Below are 25,549 nucleotides of genomic sequence, written 5' to 3'. Positions count from 1 at the left end.
TATAGTAAAGTCTATACCTCTAGCCCAGTCTATACATCTAGTACAGTCTTGACCTCTGGTACAGTCTATACCTCTAGTACAGTCTATACCTCTAGTACAGTCTATACCTCTAGTACAGTCTATACCTCTAGTACAGTCTATACCTCTAGTACAGTCTATACCTCTAGCCCAGTCCTGACCTCTAGTATAGCCCTCTAGCCCAGTCTATACCTCTAGCCCAGTCCTGACCTCTAGTATAGTACAGTCTATACCTCTAGTACAGTCTATACCTCTAGCCCAGTCTATACCTCTAGTACAGTCTATACCTCTAGTACAGTCTATACCTCTAGTACAGTCTATACCTCTAGCCCAGTCCTGACCTCTAGTATAGTACAGTCTATACCTCTAGTACAGACCTCTAGCCCAGTCTATACCTCTAGCCCAGTCTATACCTCTAGTACAGTCTATACCTCTAGTACAGCCCTCCAGCCCAGTCTATACCTCTAGCCCAGTCCTGACCTCTAGTATAGTACAGTCTATACCTCTAGCCCAGTCCTGACATCTAGTATAGTACAGTCTATACCTCTAGTATAGTCTCTACCTCTAGCCCAGTCTATACCTCTAGTATAGTCTATACCTCTAGCCCAGTCTATACCTCTAGCCCAGTCCTGACCTCTAGTACAGCCCTCTAGCCCAGTCTATACCTCTAGTACAGCCCTCTAGCCCAGTCTATACCTCTAGTAAAGTCTATACCTCTAGTACAGTCTATACCTATATAAATATAGGACAAAACACACATCACGACAAGAGACACCACAACACTGCATAAATAGAGACCTAAGACGACAACATAGCAAGGCAGCAACACAACATGACAACAACATGGTAGTAGCACAACATGGTAGCAACACAACATGGTAGCAACACGACATGGTAGCGGCACGACATGGTAGCGGCACGACATGGTAGCGGCACGACATGGTAGCGGCACGACATGGTAGCGGCACGACATGACAACAACATGGTAGCAGCACAACATGGTAGCAGCACAACATGGTAGCAGCACAACATGGTAGCAGCACAACATGGTAGCAGCACAACATGGTAGCAACACAACACGGTAGCAACATGACATGACAACAACATGGTAGCAGAACAACATGCTAGCGGCACAACATGCTAGCGGCACAACATGGTAGCGGCACAACATGGTAGCAGCACAACATGGTAGCAACCCAACATGGTAGCAACCCAACATGGTAGCAGCACAACATGGTAGCAGCACAACATGGTAGCAACACAACATGGTAGCAACACAACATGGTAGCAACACAACATGGTAGCGGCACAACATGGTAGTAACAAAACATGGTATTAACACAACATCGTAGCAACACAACATGGTAGCAGCACAACATCGTAGCAACACAACATGGTAGCGGCACAACATGGTATTAACACAACATGGTAGTAACACGACATGGTAGTAACACGACATGGTATTAACACGACATGGTAGTAACGCGACATGGTAGTGACGCGACATGGTAGCGACGCGACATGGTAGCGACGCGACATGGTAGCGGCACGACATGGTAGCGGCACGACATGGTAGCAACATGACATGACAACAACATGGTAGCAGCACAACATGGTAGCAGCACAACATGGTAGCAGCACAACATGGTGGTAGCAGCACAACATGGTAGCAGCACAACATGGTAGCAGAACAACATGGTAGAAGCACAACATGGTAGCAACACAACATGGTAGCGGCACAACATGGTAGCGGCACAACATGGTAGTAACACAACATGGTAGTAACACAACATGGTAGCAGCACAACATGGTAGAAGCACAACATGGTAGCGGCACAACATGGTAGCGGCACAACATGGTAGTAACACAACATGGTAGTAACACAACATGATTGTAACACAACATGGTAGTAGCACAATATGGTAGCGGCACAACATGGTAGCAACACAACATGGTAGCGGCACAACATGGTAGCAACACAACATGGTAGCAACACAACATGGTAGTAACACAACATGGTATTAACACAACATGGTAGCAACACAACATGGTAGCGGCACATGGTATTAACACAACATGATAGTAACACAACATGATAGTAACACAACATGGTAGTAACACAACATGGTAGTAACACAACATGGTATTAACACGACATGGTATTAACACGACATGGTAGCAGCACAACATGGTAGCAGCACAACATGGTAGCAGCACAACATGGTAGCAACACAACATGGTAGCAACACAACATGGTAGCAGCACGACATGGTAGCAGCACAACATGGTAGCGGCACAACATGGTATTAACACGACATGGTAGTAACGCGACATGGTAGTGACGCGACATGGTAGCGACGCGACATGGTAGCGGCGCGACATGGTAGCGGCGCGACATGGTAGCGGCGCGACATGGTAGCGGCGCGACATGGTAGCGGCACGACATGGTAGCGGCACGACATGACAACAACATGGTAGCAGCACAACATGGTAGCAGCACAACATGGTACCAGCACAACATGGTAGCAGTACAACATGGTAGCAACACAACATGGTAGAAGCACAACATGGTAGCAACACAACATGGTAGCGGCACAACATGGTAGCAACACAACATGGTAGTAACACAACATGGTAGCATCACAACATGGTAGCAACACAACATGGTAGTAACACAACATGGTAGCATCACAACATGGTAGCAACACAACATGGTAGCAACACAACATGGTATTAACACAACATGATAGTAACACAACATGGTAGTAACACAACATGGTAGTAACACAACATGGTATTAACACAACATGGTATTAACACAACATGGTATTAACACAACATGGTAGTAACACAACATGGTATTAACACAACATGGTAGTAACACAACATGGTAGTAACACAACATGGTAGTAACACAAGGGTATTAACACAACGGTATTAAAAAAACATGGTAGTAACGCGACATGGTAGCAGCGCGACATGGTAGCAGCACAAAACATGGTACAAACATTATTGCTTTCATGTATTATTCTTATGGAGTCTTATTGTTATTAAAGCCTTGTATAACGTATTGTTATTGTTCTTAAAGCCTTGTATAACTTATTGTTCTTAAAGCCTTGTATAACTGTTAGTGTTCTTAAAGCCTTGTATAACTTATTGTTAGTGTTCTTAAAGCCTTGTATAACTGTTATTGTTCTTAAAGCCTTGTATAACTTATTGTTATTGTTCTTAAAGCCTTGTATAACTTATTGTTCTTAAAGCCTTGTATAACTGTTAGTGTTCTTAAAGCCTTGTATAACTTATTGTTAGTGTTCTTAAAGCCTTGTATAACTTATTGTTAGTGTTCTTAAAGCCTTGTATAACTTATTGTTAGTGTTCTTAAAGCCTTGTATAACTTATTGTTCTTAAAGCCTTGTATAACTGTTAGTGTTCTTAAAGCCTTGTATAACTTAGTGTTCTTAAAGCCTTGTATAACTTATTGTTCTTAAAGCCTTGTATAACTTATTGTTCTTAAAGCCTTGTATAACTTATTGTTCTTAAAGCCTTGTATAACTTATTGTTCTTAAAGCCTTGTATAACTTATTGTTATTGTTCTTAAAGCCTTGTATAACTTATTGTTATTGTTCTTAAAGCCTTGTATAACTTATTGTTATTGTTCTTAAAGCCTTGTATAACTTATTGTTCTTGTTCTTAAAGCCTTGTATAACTTATTGTTATTGTTCTTAAAGCCTTGTATAACTGTTATTGTTCTTAAAGCCTTGTATAACTTATTGTTATTGTTCTTAAAGCCTTGTATAACTGTTATTGTTCTTAAAGCCTTGTATAACTGTTATTGTTCTTAAAGCCTTGTATAACAGCAAAAACACAGTCGATATGGGCTCTATGCAGCACTTGTTTTCCCCCTACAGTCTGGAATTATTTCATCACTTTGGAAATTAAAGCATTTGACGTCATTAAATACCTCATCAAACACCTTTTATGAGCCTTTCCTAAAATAGGAAATTCACATATGAATTATTTGAAATGCAAAGAGGCGCATTCCCAGAATCCCCATGGTCATTGCACTGTAGTTCTATTTAATGATACAGTATTGTAGCTGTTCAGAAACCCCCAGCCATATGTCCTCTCTCTGTGGACATGTTCTCTGTTCAGAAACCCCCAGCCATATGTCCTCTCTCTGTGGACATGTTTTCTGTTCAGAAACCCCCAGCCATATGTCCTCTCTCTGTGGACATGTTCTCTGTTCAGAAACCCCCAGCCATATGTCCTCTCTCTGTGGACATGTTCTCTGTTCAGAAACCCCCAGCCGTATGTATGTCCTCTCTCTGTGGACATGTTCTCTGTTCAGAAACCCCCAGCCGTATGTATGTCCTCTCTCTGTGGACATGTTCTGTGTTCAGAAACCCCCAGCCATATGTCCTCTCTCTCTGTGGACATGTTTTCTGTGCCAGGCAGCAGGCTCTGGTGTCAATACAACCCAGAGATGTCATCTTCAACCCCGTAACCTCAATCTCATTATAGAGATGCTGTACAAGACGGACATTACATTCTCACTGTTTGTCTCTGTCATTATCAACACAATAGACCAGGGCACTCTCCAGGCCTGGCCTGTGTCCCAAATGGCACCTTATTCCCTATGTAGTGCACTACTTTAGACCAGAGCCCTATGCTACAAGTAGTGCACTACTTTAGACCAGAGCCCTATGCTACACGTAGTGCACTATATAGGAGTAGGGTTCCATTTCAGACTAAAGCCCACTCCAGACTTGGTGGTGCCTGGCGTCAAGCCTGACAACACGACAGTCAGTGTGTTTCTCAGTGAGATGTACGTGTTGATATAATCCTCCTAAATGAATGGTTGTCAGAAGCCAGTGGTCCTAGTTAACAAAGCAGCATCTCTAAGGATCAGGAGTAGGTCTGGTCAAAGTCTACTTTTGTGTTATTTTGAGCATTTAAACCACTGCTAATGTTTTGTGATAGTGATCGATTTTGTGTTTCCATTACTCCTAAATGACTGCTAATTGATTTGTGTTTCCATTACTCCTAAATGACTGCTAATTGATTTGTGTTTCCATTACTCCTAAATGACTGCTAATTGATTTGTTTCCATTACCCCTAAATGACTGCTAATTGATTTGTGTTTCCATTACCACTAAATGACTGCTAATTGATTTGTGTTTCCATTACCACTAAATGACTGCTAATTGATTTGTTTCCATTACCACTAAATTAATGCTAATTGATTTGTTTCCATTACCCCTAAATGACTGCTAATTGATATGTGTTTCCATTACTCCTAAATGACTGCTAATTGATTTGTGTTTCCATTACTCCTAAATGACTACTAATTGATTTGTTTCCATTACCCCTAAATGACTGCTAATTTATTTGTTTCCATTACTCCTAAATGACTGCTAATTGATTTGTTTCCATTATCTCTAAATGACTGCTAATTGATTTGTGTTTCCATTACCCCTAAATGACTGCTAATTAATTTGTGTTTCCATTACTCTTAAATGACTACTACTTGATTTGTGTTTCCATTACTCCTAAATGACTGCTGATTGATTTGCTGTTTTCTTTCTTCTCAGGCTGACAGAAACAGGCCAAACTTTGCCACTGTTCACAAGAATACTGAGCAGATGATCAACGTAAGTAATGATATCTAAACGGTTTATTTATTCGTCCTATACATCCAAGCGGGCAAAATTAAAACGACATAATTTCAACCAGACTCCAACCAGTTGTTTTTAAGCTAGCTTTAACTAGTTGTAATGCTGGGAAAGGCTCTGATATGTGTCTATGTTAGATACAACATTATGCCTGCACTGGCACCTTTGTAAATGCAGCGGCCGTGCTAATGGAGCCTGGTGGTTGTTGAAAGGGGATCTGAGAGGTCTGTGAAGCCGGCCGACATCTTCCTGTTCTCTTAAGACCTCAAAGGGCTCGTTTCATTTACCGTCTGATCATCACAGTCCATGTGACTTGGTTAAGTGGCTCTCTCTCGTTCTCTTTCCCCTCTCTCTCTACTCTTTATCTTTCCCCTCTCTCTCTCCCCTTTCCTACTCTCTCTCTCCACTCTCTCCCCTTTCTCTACTCTCTCTCCCCTTTCTCTACTCTCTCACCCCTTTCTCTACTCTCTCTCTACTCTCTCTCCTCTCTCTCCCCTTTCTCTCTCCCCTTTCTCTTTTCTCTCCTCTCTCTCTCTCCCCTCTCTCTACTCTCTCTCTCTCTCTCCTCTTTCTGTACTCTCTCTCTACTCTCTCTCTCTCTCTCTCCCCTTTCTCTTTTCTCTCTCTCTCCTCTCTCTCTTCTCTCTCTCTACTCTCTCTCTCTCGACTCTCTTCTCTCTCTCTACTCTCTCTCCCCGTCTCCCCCTCCTGTAGGTGACCTTCACCTCCCTGGATCTACTGCTTCACACGGAGGCTCTCCTCTCCACCATAGACTTCCTGTCTTCTGCCCTGTCCTCCGGCAGCCTGCCCCCCTCACCAGAGGAGCCTAAGCAGAAGTCTGAGGAGAGCAGCAGGGCCATCTCCGCCAAGTCAAGTAAACACACAATATACTTTACACAAAAACACAACACACACTGTACAGATTTACACACACAAACATACAGACTGACACACACTATAAGCATACACACACTCAACAGCCTGCACTCATCTTAGAAGGAAACTAGGCACAAGGTCAAGGAGAAGACGGCCTTTCTTCATCAAGTCAGTAGACGTACTTTATACCAGCGAGATGTCATCGTTTTCCCCTTTTCTGTTCAAACAGAACAAACTAATTCTGAGGGGTGAAGGTTAGGTCTTCGTTCTGAGTGGTGAAGGTTAGGTTTTCGTTCTGAGTGGTGAAGGTTAGGTGTTCGTTCTGAGTGGTGAAGGTTAGGTGTTCGTTCTGAGTGGTGAAGGTTAGGTGTTCGTTCTGAGTGGTGAAGGTTAGGTGTTCGTTCTGAGTGGTGAAGGTTAGGTGTTCGTTCTGAGTGGTGAAGGTTAGGTGTTCGTTCTGAGTGGTGAAGGTTAGGTGTTCGTTCTGAGTGGTGAAGGTTAGGTGTTCGTTCTGAGTGGTGAAGGTTAGGTGTTCGTTCTGAGTGGTGAAGGTTAGGTGTTCGTTCTGAGTGGTGAAAGTTAGGTGTTCGTTCTGAGTGGTGAAGGTTAGGTTTTCGTTCTGAGTGGTGAAGGTTAGGTTTTCGTTCTGAGTGGTGAAGGTTAGGTGTTCGTTCTGAGTGGTGAAGGTTAGGTGTTCGTTCTGAGTGGTGAAGGTTAGGTGTTCGTTCTGAGTGGTGAAGGTTAGGTGTTCGTCCTGAGTGGTGAAGGTTAGGTGTTCGTCCTGAGTGGTGAAGGTTAGGTGTTCGTCCTGAGTGGTGAAGGTTAGGTGTTCGTCCTGAGTGGTGAAGGTTAGGTGTTCGTCCTGAGTGGTGAAGGTTAGGTGTTCGTTCTGAGTGGTGAAGGTTAGGTATTCGTTAGGTATTCATTCTGAGTGGTGAAGGTTAGGTATTCGTTAGGTATTCGTTCTGAGTGGTGAAGGTTAGGTGTTCATTCTGAGTGGTGAAGGTTAGGTGTTCATTCTGAGTGGTGAAGGTTAGGTGTTCGCTCTGAGTGGTGAAGGTTAGGTGTTCGTTCTGAGTGGTGAAGGTTAGGTGCAGAGTCCTGAGTGGTGAAGGTTAGGTCACCAGTTCCTGAGTGGTGAAGGTTAGGTGTTCGCTCCTGAGTGGTGAAGGTTAGGTGTTGGGTTCCTGAGTGGTGAAGGTTAGGTGTTAGCATCACCAGTTCCTGAGTGGTGAAGGTTAGGTGTTCGTCCTGAGTGGTGAAGGTTAGGTGTTCGTCCTGAGTGGTGAATGTTAGGTGATTCGTCCTGAGTGGTGAAGGTTAGGTGTTCGTTCTGAGTGGTGAAGGTTAGGTATTCGTTAGGTATTCATTCTGAGTGGTGAAGGTTAGGTGTTCATTCTGAGTGGTGAAGGTTAGGGCTTAAAACCAAAATAATTCAAAAGGAGAAGCTATTACCAATCAAGTATTCTCGTGATGCTAGAGCGTTGTGAACTGGGTAGTAGCGCAGAGCTCTGAGCAGTGGGATCCGGCTCCTAGCATCACCAGTTCACTGCCAGAGCTGGGTTATTGTATGAATTGGTTGAGGGCTGAGTACCGACGCTCCTAGCATCACCAGTTCACTGCCAGAGCTGGGTTATTGTTTAGAATTGGTTGAGTACCGACGCTCCTAGCATCACCAGTTCACTGCCAGAGCTGGGTTATTGTATGAATTGGTTGAGGGTTGAGTACCGACGCTCCTAGCATCACCAGTTCACTGCCAGGTTATTGTTTAGAATTGGTTGAGGGTTGAGTACCGATGCTCCTAGTATCACCAGTTCACTGCCAGAGCTGGGTTATTGTTTATAATTGGTTGAGGGCTGAGTACCGACGCTCCTAGCATCACCAGTTCACTGCCAGAGCTGGGTTATTGTTGAGAATTGGTTGAGGGCTGAGTACCGACGCTCCTAGCATCACCAGTTCACTGCCAGAGCTGGGTTATTGTTTATAATTGGTTGAGGGTTGAGTACCGACGCTCCTAGCATCACCAGTTCACTGCCAGAGCTGGGTTATTGTTTATAATTGGTTGAGGGTTGAGTACCGACGCTCCTAGCATCACCAGTTCACTGCCAGAGCTGGGTTATTGTATGAATTGGTTGAGGGTTGAGTACCGACGCTCCTAGCATCACCAGTTCACTACCAGAGCTGGGTTATTGTATGAATTGGTTGAGGGTTGAGTACCGACGCTCCTAGCATCACCAGTTCACTGCCAGAGCTGGGTTATTGTTTAGAATTGGTTGAGTACCGACGTTCTGGCGACCTTTTCAAACGTCCGGGATCGGCGTCTATTTCTAGTGATCGGTCTGCTTTGTACACTCTACACACCTCATACAGTAGTAGTGTAAACACTACGGACGTGCACCACAGAGACAGCCCTTTATAAACATCATGAACACACATGTACTACATACACCGTGTACATACAGTACATTCAGGAAGTATTCATGTACTACATTTAGTACATTCAGAAAGTATTCATGTTCTACATACACTGTGTACATATAGTACATTCAGAAAGTATTCATGTACATACACCATGTACAGTACATTCAGAAAGTATTCATGTACTACATACAGTACATTCAGAAAGTATTCATGTTCTACATACAGTACATTCAGAAAGTATTCATGTACCAGATACAGTACATTCAGAAAGTATTCATGTATTCATGTATACAGTACATTCAGAAAGTATTCATGTACTACATACAGTACATTCAGAAAGTATTCATGTACTACATACAGTACATTCAGAAAGTATTCATGTACTACATGTACACTACAGTACATTCAGTATTCACATACATACAGTACATTCAAGTATTCATGTACTACATACAGTACATTCAGAAAGTATTCATGTACTACATACAGTACATTCAGAAAGTATTCATGTACTACATACAGTACATTCAGAAAGTATTCATGTACTACATACAGTACATTCAGAAAGTATTCATGTACTACATACAGTACATTCAGAAAGTATTCATGTACTACATACAGTACATTCAGAAAGTATTCATGTACTACATACAGTACATTCAGACATTGAGTATTCATGTACTACATACAGTACATTCAGAAAGTATTCATGTACTACATACAGTACATTCAGAAAGTATTCATGTACTACATACAGTACATTCAGAAAGTATTCATGTACTACATACAGTACATTCAGAAAGTATTCATGTACTACATACAGTACATTCAGAAAGTATTCATGTACTACATACAGTACATTCAGAAAGTATTCATGTACTACATACAGTACATTCAGTATTCATGTACTACATACAGTACATTCAGACATATTCATGTACTACATACAGTACATTCAGAAAGTATTCATGTACTACATACAGTACATTCAGAAAGTATTCATGTACTACATACAGTACATTCAGAAAGTATTCATGTACTACATACAGTACATTCAGAAAGTATTCATGTACTACATACAGTACATTCAGAAAGTATTCATGTACTACAGTACATTCAGTATTCATTACAGTACATTCAGAAAGTATTCATGTACTACATACAGTACATTCAGAAAGTATTCATGTACATACATACAGAAAGTACACTACATCAGTACATTCAAAGTATTCATGTACTACATACAGTACATTCAGAAAGTATTCATGTACTACATACAGTACATTCAGAAAGTATTCATGTACTACATACAGTACATTCAGAAAGTATTCATGTACTACATACAGTACATTCAGAAAGTATTCATGTACTACATACAGTACATTCAGAAAGTATTCATGTACTACATACAGTACATTCAGAAAGTATTCATGTACTACATACAGTACATTCAGAAAGTATTCATGTACTACATACAGTACATTCAGAAAGTATTCATGTACTACTACATACAGTACATTCAGAAAGTATTCATGTACTACATACAGTACATTCAGAAAGTATTCATGTACTACATACAGTACATTCAGAAAGTATTCATGTACTACATACAGTACATTCAGAAAGTATTCATGTACTACATACAGTACATTCAGAAAGTATTCATGTACTACATACAGTACATTCAGAAAGTATTCATGTACTACATACAGTACATTCAGAAAGTATTCATGTACTACATACAGTACATTCAGAAAGTATTCATGTACTACATACAGTACATTCAGAAAGTATTCATGTACTACATACAGTACATTCAGAAAGTATTCATGTACTACATACAGTACATTCAGAAAGTATTCATGTACTACATACAGTACATTCAGAAAGTATTCATGTACTACATACAGTACATTCAGAAAGTATTCATGTACTACATACAGTACATTCAGAAAGTATTCATGTACTACATACAGTACATCCAGAAACGTACCATTCATTCATATGTATATATATTTTTGTATTGGTTTTCACGTGTTAGTAATGAAAACGTACCATTCATTTCATTAGATATAACAGATTCTGAAGGACTGTCTTACATGTCTCTTTTGGTTGGTCAACCAATAGCGAAATCATCGTGTGACCTTCTGTCCCTTTCCATGACAGCGGCTCTAGGTTCTCCGTCGGACGGCGACGTCGTCGACCTGAAGGTGACGATGCGGCTGGGGGCGTTCAACGTCCTAGTGTGTGATCAGAACTGCAACATGGCTGACATCAAGATACAAGGTGCCGATGTAGACAGAACCCTCAGGGGCCCGTACAGAACCCTCAGGGGCCCGTACAGAACCCTCAGGGGCCCCGTACAGAACCCTCAGGGGCCCGTACAGAACCCTCAGGGGACCCGTACAGAACCCTCAGGGGCCCGTACAGAACCCTCAGGGGCCCCTACAGAACCCTCAGGGGCCCCTACAGAACCCTCAGGGGCCCCTACAGAACCCTCAGGGGCCCCTACAGAACCCTCAGGGGCCCCTACAGAACACTCAGGGGCCCCTACAGAACACTCAGGGGCCCCTACAGAACACTCAGGGGCCCCGTACAGAACCCTCAGGGGCCCCGTACAGAACCCTCAGGGGCCCCGTACAGAACCCTCAGGGGCCCTTACAGAACCCTCAGGGCCCGTACAGAACCCTCAGGGGCTCATACAGAACCTACACAATGTTGTCTTTTATACAGCTACACTTACATTTGATTATCATCTAGGGCTTTCGTAAGGGATTTCAGCCAAGGTTTGTATATGATGAAAATCATAATAATATTTTTTGGGGGGGTTATTTAAGTGTCTTGTGCTTGTGTGTTTTGCTGTTTACCTTTTCTGAAATGATGTTAGCATCAGATCAACATTTTATCTTGTTGTACAGGTTTCAATGGATCCCTCCTGATGCAAGGGCCTCAAACCCACATCTCTGCCCGCCTTCGGGATTTCATCGTCATTAACGTTGACCCAAAAAGTATTCACAAAAAGGTAAGTCACGAAGTAAAACCACGAAAGATTTCAGTGACGGAGGGAGGAAGATGCGACAGTATATCATTCAACCCCGTGAAATATTGCAGTTGAGTTTACCTGCTAACGGTTTGGTTCTCCGTTGCAGGCCATCTCTATCGTAGGAGACGAGGTGTTTAGTTTCAGTATGAGTCTGACCCCCAAGGCCACAGAGGGAGCCGGCTACGCAGACACCTCCAAGACAGACGGGAAGGTTCAGCTCAACGTGGGCTGTGTCCAAGTCGTCTACCTCCACAAGTTTGTCATGTCTTTGCTGGTGAGTCTCAGCGTGGGTACTGGAGTTGGTGAGTCTCAGCGTTGGTACTGGAGTTGGTGAGTCTCAGCGGGGTACTGGAGTTGGTGAGTCTCAGCAGGGGTACTGGAGTTTGAGTCTCATGTCTTTTGGTGAGTCTCAGCGTGGAGTTGGTGACTGGAGTTGGTGAGTCTCAGCGTGGGTACTGGAGTTGGTGAGTCTCAGCGTGGGTCCTGGAGTTTGTCATGTCTTTGTTGGTGAGTCTCAGCGTGGGTCCTGGAGTTTGTCATGTCTTTGTTGGTGAGTCTCAGCGTGGGTACTGGAGTTGGTGAGTCTCAGCGTGGGTACTGGAGTTGGTGAGTCTCAGCGTTGGTACTGGAGTTGGTGTGTGTCAGCGTGGGTACTGGAGTTGGTGAGTCTCAGCGTGGGTACTGGAGTTGGTGAGTCTCAGTACTGGAGTTGGTGGAGTACTGGAGTTGGTGAGTGTCAGTCTGGGTTGGAGGTGTGTGTCAGCGTGGGTACTGGAGTTGGTGAGTCTCAGCGTGGGTACTGGAGTTGTCATGTCTTTGCTGGTGAGTCTCAGCGTGGGTACTGGAGTTTGTCATGTCTTTGTTGGTGAGTCTCAGCGTGGGTACTGGAGTTGGTGAGTCTCAGCGTGGGTACTGGAGTTGGTGAGTCTCAGCGTGGGTACTGGAGTTGGTGAGTCTCAGCGTGGGTACTGGAGTTTGTCATGTCTTTGCTGGTGAGTCTCAGCGTTGGTACTGGAGTTGGTGAGTCTCAGCGTGGGTACTGGAGTTGGTGAGTCTCAGCGTGGGTACTGGAGTTGGTGAGTCTCAGCGTGGGTACTGGAGTTGGTGAGTCTCAGCGTGGGTACTGGAGTTGGTGAGTCTCAGCGGGGTACTGGAGTTGGTGAGTCTCAGCGTGGGTACTGGAGTTGGTGAGTCTCAGCGTGTCCTGGAGTTTGTACTGGGAGTTGGTGAGTCTCAGCGTTGGTACTGGAGTTGGTGAGTCTCAGCGTGGGTACTGGAGTTTGACATGTCTTTGCTGGTGAGTCTCAGCGTTGGTACTGGAGTTGGTGAGTCTCAGCGTGGGTACTGGAGTTGGTGAGTCTCAGCGTGGGTACTGGAGTTTGACATGTCTTTGCTGGTGAGTCTCAGCGTTGGTACTGGAGTTGGTGAGTCTCAGCGTGGGTACTGGAGAAGTCTCTGACAACGGTCTTGAGTATTTAAAACTGATCTTTGTATTTAAGTGTGCAGAGACTCTCTTTCTTCAGTTCCTGGGTTTTTTCAGGAATCCTGGTTGGATGATTCCCAGTTCAGCGATACCTTACTAATTTCAGGAATCCTGATTGGACGATTCCCCGTTCAGCGATACATTACTAATTTCATGAATCCTGGTTGGATGATTCCCAGTTCAGCGATACCTTACTAATTTCAGGAATCCTGATTGGACGATTCCCCGTTCAGCGATACCTTACTAATTTCAGGAATCCTGGTTGGATGATTCCCAGTTAAGCGATACCTTACTAATTTCAGGGATCCCGATTGGACTATTCCCCGTTCAGCGATACCTTACTAATTTCCGGAATCATCCGACTGGGATTCCTGGGAAAACATGAGAAGTTTCCGGAAGTTTAGCCGTCCTCGCTCGGTCTCCACTTTGATTCCTTCCTGGTGCCTTTTCCGCTAAAGAACTTCCCTCATCCATGTTTTCCGTCTCTTTAGAATTTCAGCAACAACTTCCAGACGGCCAAAGACGCGTTGAGTGTGGCCACGGCCCAGGCAGCGGAGAAGGCGGCCTCCAGCATCAGGGACTTTGCCCAGAAGAGCTTCCGTCTCTCCATGGACATCAGGTTGAAGGCCCCTCTCATCATCATCCCTCAGTCCTCCACGTCACACAATGCACTGGAGGTGGACCTGGGGCTCATCACCGTGGGCAACAGCTTCTCTCTTCTTGCTGTGGAGGGATGTCCACTTCCTGCTGTCATTGACCACATGGACGTACAGCTCACACAGCTCAAACTGTCCAGGTCAGTGCATTCTGTTTAACACAGTCATCTTTTGCTTCATCACTGCAGAAAGCAAGAGTTTAATGCCTGGTCCCAGATCAGAAAGCAAGGGTTTAATGCCTGGTCCCAGATCAGAAAGCAAGGGATTAATGCCTGGTCCCATATCAGAAAGCAAGGGTTTAATGCCTGGTCCCATATCAGAAAGCAAGGGTTTAATGCCTGGTCCCATATCAGAAAGCAAGGGATTAATGCCTGGTCCCAGATCAGAAAGCAAGGGTTTAATGCCTGGTCCCAGATCAGAAAGCAAGGGTTTAATGCCTGGTCCCAGATCAGAAAGCAAGAGTTTAATGCCTGGTCCCAGATCAGAAAGCAAGGGTTTAATGTCTGGTCCCAGATCAGATAGTAATGGTTTAATGCCTGGTCCCAGATCAGAAAGTAAGGGATTAATGCCTGGTCCCAGATCAGAAAGCAAGGATTTAATGCCTGGTCCCAGATCTGTATGAATGCTATCCAACTCCTGACGAGGACTGGCCAACCCTCAGAACCTGGTTCCCTCTCTTGGTTTCTTCCTAGGTCCCTGCCTTTTTTCTAGGGAGTTTTTCATAGCCACCAATGCCTCTACATCGGCATTGCTTACTTTCTGTGGTTTCTGTATAAGCACAACTGCTGTTGTAAAAAGAGCTTCGTAAATAAATACATTTGATTCATTTGATTTTGAGTTGTAAGAGTTGGTTCTCAAAGAAACTGCTTGGTTCAATCGTGGTCTTACTGAATAGGCTCGGGCGCTATACTGTATATATCGTATACTGGGGTGTTTTGAAATACCGACTGAATGATTTTCAATTCCGTAAAATAAATTCAGCGTGGCGCCCTAAAGCTCAGGGGGTTGCATTCTACGCCTCTGCTTATAAGTTAACTATCTATCTCAGGTCTCCAGCTATACATTTGGGTTTGTAACTTCCTAGCTAAGTGGCTAGATGGCAAGAACTAGCTTCTTGGTTAAAGCAGGAACAATCAGTCCCCTCCTGGATCGAGATCCCTGCTGGCTACATGGCCTGCTGGCTACATGGCCTGCTGGCTACATGGCCTGCTGGCTACATGGCCTGCTGCCTACATGGCCTGCTGCCTACATGGCCTGCTGCCTACATGGCCTGCTGCCTACATGGCCTGCTGCCTACATAGGCCTGCTGCCTACATGGCCTGCTAACTACATGGCCTGCTGGCTACATGGCCTGCTGGCTACATGGCCTGCTGGCTACATGGCCTGCTGCCTACAGGGCCTGCTGCCTACAGGGCCTGCTGCCTACAGGGCCTGCTGGCTACAGGGCCTGCTGGCTACATTACATGGCCTGCTGGCTACATTACATGGCCTGCTGGCTACAGTACATGGCCTGCTGGCTACAGTACATGGCCTGCTGGCTACAGTACATGGCCTGCTGGCTACAGTACATGGCCTGCTGGCTACAGTAGATGGCCTGCTGGCTACAGTAGATGGTCTGTTGGCTACAGTAGATGGCCTACTGGCTACAGTAGATGGCCTGTTGGCTACATGGCCTGTTGGCTACAGTAGATGGCCTGTTGGCTACATGGCCTGCTGGCTACAGTACATGGCCTGCTGGCTACAGTACATGGCCTGTTGGCTACAGTACATGGCCTGTTGGCTACAGTACATGGCCTGCTGGCTACAGTACATGGCCTGTTGGCTACATGGCCTGCTGGCTACAGTAGATGGCCTGTTGGCTACAGTAGATGGCCTGTTGGCTACAGCTACAGATGGCCTGCTGGCTACAGTACATGGCCTGTTGGCTATAGTAGATGGCCTACTGGCTACAGTAGATGGCCTGTTGGCTACAGTACATGGCCTGTTGGCTACAGTACATGGCCTTGGCTGGCTACATGGCCTGTTGGCTACATGGCCTGTTGGCTACAGTACATGGCCTGTTGGCTACAGTACATGGCCTGTTGGCTACAGTACATGGCCTGTTGGCTACAGTACATGGCCTGTTGGCTACAGTAGATGGCCTACTGGCTACAGTACATGGCCTGTTGGCTACAGTACATGGCCTGTTGGCTACAGTACATGGCCTGTTGGCTACAGTACATGGCCTGTTGGCTACAGTACATGGCCTGTTGGCCAGTAGATGGCCTGTTGGCTACAGTAGATGGCCTGTTGGCTACAGTAGATGGCCTGTTGGCTACATGGCCTGCTGGTACATGGCCTGTTGGCTAGTAGATGGCCTGTTGGCTACAGTAGATGGCCTGTTGGCTACATGGCCTGTTGGCTACATGGCCTGTTGGCTACAGTACATGGCCTGTTGGCTACAGTACATGGCCTGTTGGCTACATGGCCTGCTGGCTACAGTAGATGGCCTACTGGCTACAGTAGATGGCCTGTTGGCTACAGTAGATGGCCTGTTGGCAGTACATGGCCTGTTGGCTACACTGGCTACATGGCCTGTTGGCTACAGTAGATGGCCTGTTGGCTACATGGCCTGCCTTGGCTACACATGGCCTGTTGGCTACATGGCCTGCTGGCTACAGTACATGGCCTGTTGGCTACATGGCCTGTTGGCTACAGTACATGGCCTGTTGGCTACAGTACATGGCCTGTTGGCTACAGTACATGGCCTGTTGGCTACAGTACATGGCCTGTTGGCTACAGTAGATGGCCTGTTGGCTACAGTAGATGGCCTGTTGGCTACAGTAGATGGCCTGTTGGCTACAGTAGATGGCCTACTGGCTACAGTAGATGGCCTGTTGGCTACATGGCCTGTTGGCTACATGGCCTGCCTTGGCTACATGGCCTGTTGGCTACAGTACATGGCCTGTTGGCTACAGTAGATGGCCTGTGGCTGGCTACATGGCCTGTTGGCAGTACATGGCCTGTTGGCTACATGGCCTGTTGGCTAGATGGCCTGTTGGCTACAGTAGATGGCCTGTTGGCTACAGTACATGGCCTGTTGGCTACAGTACATGGCCTGTTGGCTACAGTAGATGGCCTACTGGGCTACAGTGGCTACAGTAGATGGCCTACTGGCTACAGTAGATGGCCTGTTGGCTACATGGCCTGTTGGCTACATGGCCTGTTGGCTACATGGCCTGTTGGCTACATGGCCTGTTGGCTACAGTACATGTCCTGTTGGCTACAGTACATGGCCTGTTGGCTACAGTAGATGGCCTACTGGCTACAGTAGATGGCCTACTGGCTATAGTACATGGCCTGTTGGCTACAGTAGATGGCCTACTGGCTACAGTAGATGGTCTGTTGGCTACATGGCCTGCTGGCTACATGGCCTGCTGGCTACAGTAGATGGCCTACTGGCTACAGTAGATGGCTTACTGGCTACAGTAGATGGCCTGTTGGCTACATGGCCTGTTGGCTACATGGCCTGCTGGCTACAGTACATGGCCTGCTGGCTACAGTAGATGGCCTGTTGGCTACATGGCCTGCTGGCTACAGTAGATGGCCTGCTGGCTACAGTACATGGCCTGTTGGCTACAGTAGATGGCCTGTTGGCTACAGTACATGGCCTGTTGGCTACAGTACATGGCCTGCTGGCTACAGTAGATGGCCTGTTGGCTACATGGCCTGCTGGCTACAGTAGATGGCCTGCTGGCTACAGTACATGGCCTGTTGGCTACAGTACATGGCCTGTTGGCTACAGTACATGGCCTGCTGGCTACAGTACATGGCCTGCTGGCTACAGTACATGGCCTGCTGGCTACAGTACATGGCCAGTTGGCTACAGTACATGGCCTGTTGGCTACAGTACATGGCCAGTTGGCTACAGTACATGGCCTGTTGGCTACAGTACATGGCCTGTTGGCTACAGTAGATGGCCTGTTGGCTACAGTAGATGGCCTGTTGGCTACAGTAGATGGCCTGTTGGCTACAGTAGATGGCCTGTTGGCTACAGTAGATGGCCTGTTGGCTATAGTACATGGCCTGTTGGCTACAGTAGATGGCCTACTGGCTACAGTAGATGGTCTGTTGGCTACATGGTCTGTTGGCTACATGGCCTGTTGGCTACATGGCCTGTTGGCTACAGTACATGGCCTGTTGGCTACATGGCCTGTTGGCTACATGGCCTGTTGGCTACATGGCCTGTTGGCTACAGTACATGGCCTGTTGGCTACATGGCCTGTTGGCTACAGTACATGGCCTGTTGGCTACAGTACATGGCCTGTTGGCTACAGTAGATGGCCTACTGGCTACAGTAGATGGCCTACTGGCTACAGTAGATGGCTTACTGGCTACAGTAGATGGCCTGTTGGCTACATGGCCTGTTGGCTACATGGCCTGTTGGCTACATGGCCTGTTGGCTACAGTACATGGCCTGTTGGCTACAGTACATGGCCTGTTGGCTACAGTAGATGGCCTACTGGCTACAGTAGATGGCCTACTGGCTACAGTACATGGCCTGTTGGCTACAGTAGATGGCCTACTGGCTACAGTAGATGGTCTGTTGGCTACATGGCCTGCTGGCTACATGGCCTGCTGGCTACAGTAGATGGCCTACTGGCTACAGTAGATGGCTTACTGGCTACAGTAGATGGCCTGTTGGCTACATGGCCTGTTGGCTACATGGCCTGTTGGCTACAGTACATGTCCTGTTGGCTACAGTACATGGCCTGTTGGCTACAGTAGATGGCCTACTGGCTACAGTAGATGGCCTACTGGCTATAGTACATGGCCTGTTGGCTACAGTAGATGGCCTACTGGCTACAGTAGATGGTCTGTTGGCTACATGGCCTGCTGGCTACATGGCCTGCTGGCTACATGGCCTGCTGGCTACAGTAGATGGCCTACTGGCTACAGTAGATGGCTTACTGGCTACAGTAGATGGCCTGTTGGCTACATGGCCTGTTGGCTACATGGCCTGTTGGCTACAGTACATGTCCTGTTGGCTACAGTACATGGCCTGTTGGCTACAGTAGATGGCCTACTGGCTACAGTAGATGGCCTACTGGCTACAGTAGATGGCCTACTGGCTATAGTACATGGCCTGTTGGCTACAGTAGATGGCCTACTGGCTACAGTAGATGGTCTGTTGGCTACATGGCATGTTGGCTACATGGCCTGTTGGCTACATGGCCTGTTGGCTACATGGCCTGCTGGCTACATGGCCTGCTGGCTACATGGCCTGCTGGCTACATGGCCTGCTGGCTACATGGCCTGCTGGCTACAGTAGATGGCCTGTTGGCTACAGTAGATGGCCTGTTGGCTACAGTAGATGGCCTGTTGGCTACAGTAGATGGCCTACTGGCTACAGTAGATGGCCTGTTGGCTACATGGTCTGTTGGCTACATGGCCTGTTGGCTACAGTACATGGCCTACTGGCTACAGTAGATGGCCTACTGGCTACAGTAGATGGCCTGTTGGCTACAGTAGATGGCCTGTTGGCTACAGTAGATGGCCTACTGGCTACAGTAGATGGTCTGTTGGCTACATGGCCTGTTGGCTACATGGCCTGTTGGCTACAGTACATGGCCTGTTGGCTACAGTACATGGCCTGTTGGCTACAGTAGATGGCCTACTGGCTACAGTAGATGGCCTACTGGCTACAGTACATGGCCTGTTGGCTACAGTAGATGGCCTGTTGGCTACAGTAGATGGCCTGTTGGCTACAGTAGATGGCCTACTGGCTACAGTAGATGGCCTACTGGCTACAGTAGATGGTCTGTTGGCTACATGGCCTGTTGGCTACATGGTCTGTTGCCTACAGTACATGGCCTGTTGGCTACAGTACATGGCCTGTTGGCTACAGTAGATGGCCTGTTGGCTACAGTAGATGGCCTACTGGCTATAGTAGATGGCCTACTGGCTATAGTAGATGGCCTACTGGCTACAGTAGATGGCCTACTGGCTACAGTAGATGGCCTACTGGCTACAGTAGATGGCCTACTGGCTACAGTAGATGGCCTACTGGCTACAGTAGATGGTATGTTGGCTACATGGCCTGCTGGCTACATGGCCTGCTGGCTACAGTAGATGGCCTACTGGCTACAGTAGATGGCTTACTGGCTACAGTAGATGGCCTGTTGGCTACATGGCCTGTTGGCTACATGGCCTGTTGGCTACAGTACATGTCCTGTTGGCTACAGTACATGGCCTGTTGGCTACAGTAGATGGCCTACTGGCTACAGTACATGGCCTGTTGGCTACAGTAGATGGCCTACTGGCTATAGTACATGGCCTGTTGGCTACAGTAGATGGCCTACTGGCTACAGTAGATGGTCTGTTGGCTACATGGCCTGCTGGCTACATGGCCTGCTGGCTACATGGCCTGCTGGCTACAGTAGATGGCCTACTGGCTACAGTAGATGGCCTACTGGCTACAGTAGATGGCCTGTTGGCTACATGGCCTGTTGGCTACATGGCCTGTTGGCTACATGGCCTGTTGGCTACAGTACATGGCCTGTTGGCTACAGTACATGGCCTGTTGGCTACAGTAGATGGCCTACTGGCCAGTAGATGGCCTACTGGCTATAGTACATGGCCTGTTGGCTACAGTAGATGGCCTACTGGCTACAGTAGATGGTCTGTTGGCTACATGGCCTGTTGGCTACATGGCCTGTTGGCTACATGGCCTGCTGGCTACATGGCCTGCTGGCTACATGGCCTGCTGGCTACATGGCCTGCTGGCTACATGGCCTGCTGGCTACATGGCCTGCTGGCTACAGTAGATGGCCTGTTGGCTACAGTAGATGGCCTGTTGGCTACAGTAGATGGCCTGTTGGCTACAGTAGATGGCCTACTGGCTACAGTACAGTACATGATGGCCTGTTGGCTACATGGCCTGTTGGCTACAGTACATGGCCTACTGGCTACAGTAGATGGCCTACTGGCTACAGTAGATGGCCTGTTGGCTACAGTAGATGGCCTGTTGGCTACAGTAGATGGCCTACTGGCTACAGTAGATGGCCTACTGGCTACAGTAGATGGCCTGTTGGCTACATGGCCTGTTGGCTACAGTGATGGCCTGTTGGCTACAGTACATGGCCTGTTGGCTACAGTAGATGGCCTACTGGCTACAGTAGATGGCCTACTGGCTACAGTACATGGCCTGTTGGCTACAGTAGATGGCCTGTTGGCTACAGTAGATGGCCTGTTGGCTACAGTAGATGGCCTACTGGCTACAGTAGATGGCCTACTGGCTACAGTAGATGGTCTGTTGGCTACATGGCCTGTTGGCTACATGGTCTGTTGCCTACAGTACATGGCCTGTTGGCTACAGTACATGGCCTGTTGGCTACAGTAGATGGCCTGTTGGCTACAGTAGATGGCCTACTGGCTATAGTAGATGGCCTACTGGCTATAGTACATGGCCTGTTGGCTACAGTAGATGGCCTACTGGCTACAGTAGATGGCCTACTGGCTACAGTAGATGGTCTACTGGCTGGCTACTACTGGCTACAGTAGATGGTCTGTTGGCTACATGGCCTGTTGGCTACATGGCCTGTTGGCTACAGTAGATGGCCTGTTGGCTACAGTAGATGGCCTACTGGCTATAGTACATGGCCTGTTGGCTACAGTAGATGGCCTACTGGCTACAGTAGATGGCCTGTTGGCTACATGGCCTGCTGGCTACATGGCCTGCTGGCTACATGGCCTATGTGGCCTGCTGGCTACATGGCCTGCTGGCTACATGGCCTGCTGGCTACAGTAGATGGCCTGTTGGCTACAGTACATGGCCTGTTGGCTACAGTAGATGGCCTGTTGGCTACAGTACATGGCCTGTTGGCTACATCCCTGGGTTGGTACAGGAATGGTATGAAAGTCTGGATACCACACTAATACTGTATACTGTAGCTAAATAAGCAAGTTGTCTAAATATCCTTGTCTATAATTTAGCTTTCTCTCATTAGGATTTACATGGAAAATGACTCTCAGCCCAGTACTGAGCTGCTGGAGCCTGTCAACCTGCTCCTAACAGTGAAGAGGAACCTGGCTGCAGCATGGTACCAGAAGATGGCCGCCGTAGAGGTAGAGGGAGACCTCAAGCCTATGAAGGTAGGACCTAACAGGAACCATGGAGGTAGAGGGAGACCTCAAGCCCATGAAGGTAGGACCTAACAGGAACCATAGAGGTAGATGGAGACCATGAAGGTAGGAGTTAACAGGAGCCATAGAGGTAGAAGGAGACCTCAAACCCATGAAGGTAGGAGTTAACAGGAACCATAGAGGTAGAGGGAGACCATGAAGGTAGGAGTTAACAGGAGCCATAGAGGTAGAGGGAGACCTACAGCCCATGAAGGTAGGAGCTAACAGGAACCATAGAGGTAGACAGACCATGAAGGTAGGGTCTAACAGGAACCATAGAGGTAGACAGACCATGAAGGTAGGGTCTAACAGGAACCATAGAGGTAGACAGACCATGAAGGTAGGGTCTAACAGGAACCATAGAGGTAGGAGCTAACAGGAACCATAGAGGTAGGAGCTAACAGGAACCATAGAGGTAGGAGCTAACAGGAACCATAGAGGTAGGAGCTAACAGGAACCATAGAGGTAGGAGCTAACAGGAACCATAGAGGTAGGAGCTAACAGGAACCATAGAGTAGGAGTAACAGGAACCATAGAGGAGCTAACAGGAACCATAGAGGTAGGGAGGAACCTAACAGGAACCATAGAGGTAGGTAGGAGCTAACAGGAACCATAGAGGTAGGAGCTAACAGGAACCATAGAGGTAGGAGCTAACAGGAACCATAGAGGTAGGAGCTAACAGGAACCATAGAGGTAGGAGCTAACAGGAACCATAGAGGTAGGAGCTAACAGGAACCATAGAGGTAGGAGCTAACAGGAACCATAGAGGTAGGAGCTAACAGGAACCATAGAGGTAGGAGCTAACAGGAACCATAGAGGTAGGAGCTAACAGGAACCATAGAGGTAGGAGCTAACAGGAACCATAGAGGTAGGAGCTAACAGGAACCATAGAGGTAGGAGCTAACAGGAACCATAGAGGTAGGAGCTAACAGGAACCATAGAGGTAGGAGCTAACAGGAACCATAGAGGTAGGAGCTAACAGGAACCATAGAGGTAGACAGAGACCATGAAGGTAAGAGCTAACAGGAACCATAGAGGTAGACGGAGACCATGAAGGTAGGAGTTAACAGGAACCATAGAGGTAGACTGAGACCATGAAGGTAGGACCTAACAGGAACCATAGAGGTAGACGGAGACCATGAAGGTTAGGACCTAACAGGAACCATAGAGGTTAGACAGAGACCATGAAGGTAGGAGTTAACAGGAACCATAGAGGTAGACTGAGACCTCAAGCCCATGAAGGTAGGAGCTAACAGGAACCATAGAGGTAGATAGAGACCCACACCCCATGAAGGTAGGAGATAACAGGAACTACAATCATGTCTTTCCCTCGAAAGGAGTGGTTAGATAAAGATCTGTTTTGATACCAAGATGTTTGTATTGTAGCAGAGAAGCTGATTGAAGTTATCTTTACTCGTGTAGTAATGTCACCCTCTCTGATACCTGAAATAACTATTTCCTTCAAGTTATAATAGCTGAGCTTTCATGATTTAGTCATATTGATGGTTGACCTCTGGTTCGAGAATGGTATTGTTAAGTTGTGCAATATCGTCACCTTCCTTTAGACTTGAAGTAGCTTTGTCCCTTAAACCATAACAGCCGACCGTTGATGATTTAGTCACACTAACTAACTTCTGACTTCTGCTTGCAGCCTGGTTTGGAATGTAAGGTACATGCTACAGTCCTCTAGGGTTTGACAGTAAGATAATCAAGGCCGGTAGCCTGGCGGTTAAGAGCGTTGGGTCAGTGACCGAAAGGTTCAAATATAACGATGTGCTCTTGAGCAAGGCGCTTAACCCTAATTGCTCCTGTAAGTTGCTCTGGATAAGTGTGTCTGCTAAATGACTTAAATTGTAAAATTGTCAGCGAATTAGCATTAGCAAATGCAACATTAGCATTAGCAAATGCAACATTAGCATTAGCAAAGGCAACATTAGCTTTACCTATAGCAACATTAGCATTAGCTTTACCTATAGCAACATTAGCATTAGCTTTACCTATAGCAACATTAGCATTAGCTTTACCTATAGCAACATTAGCATTAGCTTTACCTATAGCAACATTAGCTTTACCTATAGCAACATTAGCATTAGCTTTACCTATAGCAACATTAGCTTTCTCGGTCAGTAACCGAAAGGTCGCTGTTGTAAATCCCGGAGCTGACTAGATCCACGTGCCCTTAAACAAGGCACTTGACCCTAATTGCTCCTGTAAGTCTCTCTGGATAAGGGTGTCTGCTAAATGACTAGAATGTAAAATTGCCAGCGAATTAGCAACGCTAGCATTAGCAAGGCAACATTAGTTTTACCTATAGCAACGTTAGCAGTAGCAAAGTTAGCATTAGAAACATTAGCATTAGCAAAGCCAACATTAGCTTTACCTATAGCAACATTAGCAAAGGCAACATTAGCTTTACCTATAGTGACATTAGCATTAGGCCTAACAAAGTTGATTTACAGTGTAACGAATGCCCTGCTTCACATAAAAATCATATGATTCATATGAATCGATTCTTTTAGACCCTTGTTTTTGATTAAACTAATGATTCACTTTGCCGTTGTAGTAGTTGGGATTCGGTTCAATCCACTGTGAATTGAATCATGTGAATCAAAATAATAATTTGTGAATTGCGAACATTAATTTTAGGGAAAAAGATTAGCTGTAGCCTTCCTTTTGTTGTTTTGTGGCAAAATATGTTTTGTAGATAATTCAAGTTGATTTAGACATTCAATTTATGGGACATTGCAACGTAATAGATGCTAGTCAGGTAAGATAAATATGACTAGACTAGAAGAAGTACATTTCCTGAAGAAAATGTGTTGTACTTGCTTCAGCTGTCTAAAAAGGTCTGTATGCTAGTGAGAGCAACATTAGCATTAGCTACAGCTCCATCCTATACGTCTCCTGTCTGGTCTGTCCTCAAGTTATTTTGAGGCTCCTCTAGTTATCAGCAGCATTAGCATTAGCATTAGCTACAGCTCCATCCATCCTAGTTATCAGCAGCATTAGCATTATACGTCTCTCCTGTCTGTCCTCGAGTTATTTTGAGGCTCCTCTAGTTATCAGCAGCATTAGCATTAGCATTAGCTACAGCTCCATCCTATACGTCTCCTGTCTGTCCTCGAGTTGTTTTGAGGCTCATCTAGTTATCAGCAGCATTAGCATTAGCATTAGCTACAGCTCCATCCTATACGTCTCCTGTCTGTCCTCGAGTTGT

General features: G+C 46.3%; 1 protein-coding gene across 1 annotated transcript in view; it reads left to right on the top strand.

Annotated features, from left to right (window-relative positions):
• Nucleotides 1-25,549, top strand: part of LOC115127833 (intermembrane lipid transfer protein VPS13C-like) — a 184,301-nt gene that overhangs the window by 14,966 nt on the left and 143,786 nt on the right. The window contains 7 exon segments of the mRNA XM_065016450.1: nt 5,610-5,669; nt 6,405-6,564; nt 11,154-11,273; nt 11,906-12,009; nt 12,137-12,304; nt 14,005-14,309; nt 22,158-22,302. Coding sequence (XP_064872522.1) covers nt 5,610-5,669; nt 6,405-6,564; nt 11,154-11,273; nt 11,906-12,009; nt 12,137-12,304; nt 14,005-14,309; nt 22,158-22,302 — 1,062 coding nt within the window.

This window comes from Oncorhynchus nerka, unplaced genomic scaffold (assembly GCF_034236695.1).
Source record: "Oncorhynchus nerka isolate Pitt River unplaced genomic scaffold, Oner_Uvic_2.0 unplaced_scaffold_979, whole genome shotgun sequence".
NCBI classification, from domain to species: Eukaryota; Metazoa; Chordata; class Actinopteri; order Salmoniformes; family Salmonidae; genus Oncorhynchus; species Oncorhynchus nerka.
The sequence above is the reverse complement of the archived record's forward strand: the minus strand, read 5'-3'. Positions and strand labels throughout refer to the sequence as shown.